This window comes from Lolium rigidum, chromosome 6 (assembly GCF_022539505.1).
Source record: "Lolium rigidum isolate FL_2022 chromosome 6, APGP_CSIRO_Lrig_0.1, whole genome shotgun sequence".
NCBI classification, from domain to species: domain Eukaryota; kingdom Viridiplantae; phylum Streptophyta; class Magnoliopsida; order Poales; family Poaceae; genus Lolium; species Lolium rigidum.
This window is the reverse complement of record NC_061513.1, coordinates 247,548,465-247,556,278: the sequence shown is the minus strand read 5'-3', so window position 1 is coordinate 247,556,278 and position 7,814 is coordinate 247,548,465. Positions and strand designations below refer to the sequence as shown.

At 44.2% G+C, this 7,814-nt stretch overlaps 1 protein-coding gene across 1 annotated transcript; it reads right to left on the bottom strand.

Moving 5' to 3' along the window:
* Positions 1-4,705: 4,705 nt before the first annotated feature.
* LOC124665626 (aspartic proteinase nepenthesin-2-like) lies at positions 4,706-6,544 on the bottom strand. The gene has a single exon (XM_047203022.1). The coding sequence runs from the start codon at positions 6,443-6,445 to the stop codon at positions 4,946-4,948; it is 1,500 nt and encodes a 499-aa protein (XP_047058978.1). The 5' UTR covers positions 6,446-6,544; the 3' UTR covers positions 4,706-4,945.
* Positions 6,545-7,814: the final 1,270 nt, after the last annotated feature.

Below are 7,814 nucleotides of genomic sequence, written 5' to 3'. Positions count from 1 at the left end.
TAAACCGTGTTTAAAGTCTCCTAAATGAGATATTTTGGTAAAAGTTCCACTATATGGAGTAATATGTGTCACAAATGCACAACCACAGGGTAATAAGTGGAATTTACTCTTTATTTTAGCTTTGAGCTACATATATACCAGCGGCTCCCAAGTCATCCATTTCAAATGTCAAAAAGTAGTGTCTACTAACTTTCTTGTCTGAATATTATAAGCATGGATGTCAGTATCCGGATATGTATTATAGTATCTTATGATTTGATGATAATACTATGGTCAATCAGTTCGTATTATGATGGTATCTTAATGTGTAAGTATATTACTTGTATCCCAACAATATGTATCATGGTATCTTTCATATTCCGGTATAAAAGCCATACCGTACGATCTCACACCTATGCTAAAAAAAATATGAACAATACAGGTAAAAAATATATGGACAAGACAATGTGGGAAGCTGAAGATTAAAAGTTATTTTGTAATCTCAAAACTAACTAATTATTTAAAAAATACAACATCGATAGGTCTGGGGGATCCTTTTGTACTTACACATATGGGTGTAGGTCTTTCCGTCATCGTCCATTTATTTCTCGAGATTCGTGCTCCATAGTAGAGAGAAAGATTCCTTGCTCTATCCTCTTTTTATCCAAATTTCAAAGCACAATGAACGGTAACAGAAATAACCACACATATGCGTGTAAGTACAAAATTCACTCTCGTATGTCCGGATGAGATGCGTTTAAAAATATGTGCAAGAAAGCCATCATCTAGCTATTTTTTATACCAATTGTCAAGCATATAGAGTCTTTTGTTTTGTGGACCATGCATTGGATGAGCCGGTTCGTATTTATTTAAATATATTATTTATATGATGAGACTCTATGAAATAATGCAATATGTTTAAAGTCAAACTAATGATTAAATCTTAATTTATTTGAGGTATGTCATCAATATATATATATATATTTTTTAACTGAAATAAAAAAATCTCATAGCATTATAATATTACGATATTATAATATTACGATATGATTCTACGATACAAAAACAATATTGCGTTGTATCCCGATATTGACAACCTTGACTACATGAACGATCCTTAGACAACAATATGGATCGACACGGGCCACATGCAAACTTGAATCTTCAAAAGTCAAAGACTTAGACCACACCGCAATGTGTTAAGCGACTCATGTTCTACACTTCTACCAGTCGGCAATTTTCTCAATTCTTATGCAAAACTCGCCTCAACAAAAAGTTTTAACAAAAATGGGTTTCTCAAGTTTTAAACGTTTCTTCATGTTTAAACTCTCAGTAAGTATCTTCAAAATAATGGTAACACGCTGCCGTAGCCAAGATGAATCTTGTTGCATGTAGTACATCCTGTTTGGGAACAGTATTGTACTACTACTGTACTTCAGTGCTCGACACACATCCGGTAGACATGGTGCGCTGCGCAAATCAGCCTGGAAATGCTCGATGATACTGCTATACGTACAATTTGTTTAAGCATCTGATCGAGGCAAAGCATCGGTAATCCTGGCGCGATAGCATCGACGCCTCGAATGACGTTTCCCCTGTGAAGTAGCAGGTCGGTGGTGCGTAGCGGAGTGGGTACGCGTGCGGAGCGCCAACCTGATAATATCAAAATCAGTTAGTTCTTCGTTCCTTGCAACTAATTTTTTCCTCTTTCTTTCATGTACGGAACGCTGAATGTTCTGCTACTACCGAGACTGACGTGTTCCCTCTTTCATTTCAAACACGTTGAGTAGACCACACCAGAGCAGCACTCCACCTTCGGTGTGAATTGATGTCACCGTTTTAAAGTTCACAAAAGAAATATTAGTCAATTTTCTTAATAAAATCGGATCTATTCTCAAAAAACAGTATGCAAATCTCCGCTGCCAATGTAATCAGCCAAGCAATAGCTCATGTCCGGCGGGCGTCATAGTCACGTCAACCTTGGCCCTTTTGACTGTCATTGTCGTTGGCTATCTTAGAATTGCACTATACTAGTTTTTTCGACAAAGAGTATATATTAATATCAGAGATACCAATTACACCCGATCTCTGCAACAACGTATTGCACCAGCGACGTTACGGATACATATAGCTAAAAAAAAGAATTATAGAAAAAAAAAGTCCCACTACGGTAGTTTAATCATGTTAGTTGCCACATAGCTGGGTTTTCGTATAACATGGTGCAACTAGATTATTTGAATGATATATTGTATATGTGAAATTAAACAATCAACTAGGACCCTATTTCAAAAGTGTTGCGTGTTATAAACGCGACAAACAGATAACGAATAACAAACAAATCGATCACATGGGACATAAAGATTTTAATGTGAAAAAGTCTTTCCAACAAAGAGATGTATTTATAGACAGAGATAATTATATGTGCCTCGTTCAACTCATCATAAGTTAGTCTCCTTTTACACGAATTTGGATCACAATATAACAAACTTCATCTTGAGACAAATTTCATCTTGTAGTTTAAACAACAACATTTTCCCTGAACTACAAACAAAAAACTACTTTCGGCACCAAACAACCACTAGGGCTAAACAATTTTTTCAACCAAGCTCAAGCAAAACATAAACTTGACAACATAAACTAGTTTTGTCATCATATTAGCAGGATTATCATAAGTAATAATCTACATACCTTTAGTTTATCTTGTGCAACAATGTCGCAACATAATGGTATTTGACATAAATGTGTTTTGTTCTCTCATGAATTAGTTGACCCTTAATAAGGTATATGGCACTTCGAATGCCACAAAATAGAGTAAAACAAGAATTATATCCATGAAGCTCATCATACAAAACTTTCAACCAAATATATTCTTTGTAAGCTACAGTAGCCATGTATTATATCTCAATTGCAGATTGAGCAACAAGTGATTATAGTGTTGCCCTCCAACTCATAGCAAATCCACCAACAATGAACACATAACCCGTGAGGATCTCCTTTTATCCAAATCGGCAGCATAACTTAAATTCACATAGTTATCGAGTCCCTTATCAGTCTTGCCATATTTCAAGCAAGTTTTAGATATGCCACAAATGTACATGACAATACATTGAACAACCATTCAAAAAATTTAACCAGGACTAGCCGAGAAGAAACCATGTCATACATCAAAGAACAAACAACATGAGAATATGGAAATCATGAAATCTACTCAAAATCTTCATCAGCACTAGGACCCTATTTTGAAAGTGATATATTCTATAAACGTGACAAGAAAATAACGAAGAACGAACAAGCCAATCACAGAAGACACAAGGATTTTAATGTGGAAAAAGCCCTGTTTTGAAATTGCTTCTCTCGACCCAAACCTTCGGTGATGGGCCTCGCACCGATCGTTAAAAGTTAACCTCCTTTTATATGAATTTGGATGACAACATGACACTAGCTGAGTAAGACAAGATGATCGCCATTCTTATTCCATATCTTTGATGAGTGCTTGATTAAAGTGATAGTAGAGCTCAATCTAATGACCTCTTCTAGGTTGGCTCCTAGCCGGTTGGATAGTACTTTCCCAATTCCATATTAGTTGTCGCTGATTTGCATGTATCTAGATACACATCTTAATCATCGGCAACTAATATGGAACTGAGTAATGCGGTGTGTATTCCATCTAGTGCTAAGAGCGGGCAAATGGCCCCCGAGCTCTAGGGATATCATTTTTTTTAGAAATGGCATATGAATGTTTCAAAAAATGGATAGAAAATCCCACATGTAGATAATGGTGAAATCTACTGGTGTGCAGAATTTTTTAATTTTTTTTATTTTAGGCTAAGAAAAATGATAAATGTGTGTATATGGGTGGGCTGAATAGTTCACATTTGCAAAACTTAAAAAAAAATCTCATTTTCAGTTTTTTCTAGCTTAGAATCAACAAATTTTGAATTAAGATTTTGCAGGCTAGTAGAGTTCGACACTACCTACACCTAAGAATTTTTTATAGGGTTTTAAAAGTTCCATACATCAATTTTGAAATTTTCAAAAGAAAACGACCATCATGGAGCTCGGGCTCCATTTGTGGTTTCCGGTGATGGAATTCCATGGGGAGCTTTCCTTACGGCCACCACTAGATTGCATACACCAGATATCTCGCACCTAAATTTTTTATTCAGCACGTAAGGGCATGTACAATGGTTGATAAGACTATCTTATCTTGATTTTATCAAGTGATTTAGATATAACAATAAAATATATGATGTATAATTAAATTATTTTCTAATTTTATCTCTATTATGGCGAGAGATCGTTGCTAAGAGATCATCACAGAAGGCACATATCTTTTCAGCTTTCTCTTTCCTCCCCGTGTCGTTTATCCTATGTAACACTCCTAAGCCTTTGTGGGATACTTCTTGTTGTGTTGGCACATTTTCGTTCCATAGTGAACATTCAAAGGTCGACCATTTTGACGAAAGCTCTACCCCGTTCCCTCTCCTTCTCCACTTGCTCCGTTCCACGAAGGTTATATGAGATTTATCAAAATTTGGATGTAAGACATCTAAATTTTAAGAAATTGTAAACAACCTTCATGAGACGAAGGGAGAAAAACTTTACATAGTGGTAATGTTGCTAACTGGGAAAAGGATGATCGGTTCAAAGTAGCTTATGATTTGTGTATCCATGCAAAGGGGAACCACAAGCCGGAGAAAATCCATAATCTAACAAATCCCACATATATTCTTGCAAAAACGTTTAACCAATAAACTGTATACAGCTGAAATGGTAAAAAGTATCCCAAAGTACCGCTACTACTACTACTCTACATAGTTCCTTGATCTCTTGAGAGATACGAAACCTTGTGATATAACATCATGTGTAGAAATAGCACCCTCCTTCCCACCCAAAAATTTGTACACCCCAGTTAGCCCGCTACTACTATAACAGAATCAACCAATCAATCGATCAAAACGGGGGCTTAGACCTCTGCGCACCGCCGCGGCGCGAAGCCGAGCCGGTTGTTCTGCAAATCGTAGAGAACGTGGAAGTTCTGCTGCTGGTAGTTGCCGATGATGGACATGGCGGAGCGCGGCGTGCCGAGGACGGCGAGGCACATGATGTCCGGTTCGAGCTGGATGAAGTAGTTCTCCGCCGGGAAGTCCCACACGGCGCCGTCGGTGAAGAGCAGGGAGAATTCCGGCACCTCGCGGTTTTCCACCCCGGAGACATTGTAGCATGGGCTGAGCACCGGGAAGTCGGCGATGAGAGGGTAGGTCTTGTCCATGCGGTCGATGAACGCCTGCCGGACCACCTGGTACGCCGGGTCGGGGAAGTAGCTGAGCGTGGTGCCGGAGTCGATGATCGTGCCGCCGGAGCCATCCTTGGCCACGCCCAGTGTCTCCGGCGAGATGTTGAGGATTTCTCCTCCGACGAGGATGCTCTTGAGCCGGACGTAGTAGAAGGTGTCGGCGGAGTCGGCGGCGGCGGGCGCGAAGGCCGTGTAGTTGAGCTGCGGGTGCGCGAGCAGCACGTTGTCGTCGCCGAAGACGATCTTGCTGCCGACCGCGCTGCCGTGGTCAACGAGGCAGTAGGAGAAGGCGTGGCCGTACACGCCGCGCAGCTGGGACGCGAAGGAGAGCGGCCCGCGGCCGAGGCCGAGCAGCCCCGCGGCGCCGTGGAAGAGGCCGCGGTTCCAGTGGCCGCACCCGAACGCGACGCCGTCGACGCGGCGGGTGGCGCCGGCGGCGGTGAGGTTGACGGTGAAGGCCTCGAGCGCGAGGTCGCCGGTGGTGTTGGACTGGTCGCCGTACCAGTAGAAGTACGGGCAGGGGTCGCTCCGCGGGCTGCGGCACGACCGGGGGGCAGTCGGCGGAGAGACGAGGCCGCAGCGCTTGTCGCCGCAGGTGACGTTGCGGTAGGAGGTGGAGGCCGCCGGGTCGAAGACCGGCCCGCGCTGCTCGAAGCAGTCGAGGCAGGGCGCGCACTGCAGCCAGTTGAGGTCGCTGCCGGTGTCCATGATCAGCTGGAACCGCCGCGGCGGCGTGCCGACGTAGACGTCCACCAGGTACTCCCCGGAGCCGATCGCCACGCCGGACTCCACCGTGGCCACCAGCCGCTCCGACAGCGCCCGCCGCGGCGACGAAGAGGCGGTTGTACGCCTGCCGGAGAGGGTGACCTGCCTCGTGCGCATGGTGTCGATGCGGATGGCGTCTTTCTTGGCCGAGTCGAGGAAGGAGTCCTTCCTTGTCGTGCCCGCCGCGGCGTCGGCGGCGGCGGAGCGGTGGCTCATGTGCAGCTTGAGCGACGGGGTACGGCGCGCGAGCTCCTCCTCCTCGCCGAGCAGCTTGCCGTCGCAGCCGCTGTCGGCGACGGCGGTGTTGTACGGCGGGAACTCGATGCCGTACAAGGGGGCTGACGAATTAGCGGAGGCGTGAAGCGGCGATAGCAGGAGCAAGAAGATGAGTACGGCGATCTTCATGGTGACTGAGAAGTGGATGGATGAGCAGCTGGGGTAGAGCTTCCCTTCCCGGGAAGGCGAGCTGGGGAAGCAAGCAAAGACCGGAGAAAGCAAGCAGGGGCGGGCGAAGGAAGAAGGTGGGGAATGGTGGGTGGGGGATGGAATAGGCGAATGCGAATGTTGGTGATGGTGGCTGCGACTGCGAGACGAAAGAAAACGCGGTTTTGTCCAGCGAGATGAAGACCAGACCAGGGTGGTCAAACCTTGTTGCCAATACAACGAGTCAACACACTTTTCTGCAGCAGGTGGCGCGCGCGGCCGCCGCCCAACCCGGCGAGGAAGTCGACCAGCGCCGCCCTGTCCGCGTCCGGCTGGGGCAGGAGTGCGGCTAGCCGGAGCAGCTGCTTGGGCGAGTTGCCGGCGTCCAGCCGGTTTTTTTAGTATAGTTTGAAAAAACAAATGAATAACAAGAATTTATTATAAGTTTAACAAATAAATAAGTTTACTACATAGTAAACAAATACTGTAGTATAAATTCAACAAAGCATATAAAAAGTTTAACAAGTTTGGATCACATTGACATATAGATAAATAAATACATAAAAAACCGTGTGCACCTTTGGATGCAGAAGCTGAGGCGATATTTCCCCATTTCAAAAAAAATAGATAAATAAATTAGACGGCAGCTTTGCGGATCCATAGATGCTCCATCATATCATGTTGCAGTTGATGGTGAGTATTTATATCTCGAACTTCTTGACACATGCTGAGAAAAGCAGCGAAGGCTAGCGGCACATCGTGATAACATTTGCAAAAGTACCTATCTGTTCATGCAGTTTAGTGTCAAACACTGAAATTCCCGCTCGTTCTCAATGATCAGAGCATCTTCTGTTGCGGTTTCCCAGGCCAAAATTAGGCGCTATTTTATACCAGATGGATGTATTTTTTTTTTCCTGTGGAGCCCCATTTTCCCAGCGGCGGACCCAAAGTGGATGAAAACTTTTGACAAATAACAGCGAATTCAGACAAAATTAGGCGAAACTCGTTCAAACATAAGCGAAATTTAAAGATATTTAACTTATATAGGCGAGTTCGTGCATATATAGGCCGACTTCGTACATATATTGGAATTCGGCTAGATGGAAACATAAACTAAAACTAATAGCGGCCTTCTACATGCTGAAATAGCGGTAGAAGGTCGTATAGTCGGCGCCATCGTCGTCGTCGCTCGAGTTGCCGGCGTCCTCGGACGGCGGCGCCTTGTACCAGCGGCTAGAACCCTGTCAGGCTCGCCGGCGCGTGGCGGCGTCGGCCGGTTGAGGTCGTGTTATCGCCAGATTTTAACCAAGTCAGAGATGGGCCGCGATGGAGATGGGCTTAGAGGATATGC

Coding starts and splice junctions, on each gene's coding strand:
- LOC124665626 (XM_047203022.1), bottom strand. CDS start 6,445: ATGAAGATCGCCGTACTCATCTTCTTGCTCCTGCTATCGCCGCTTCAC.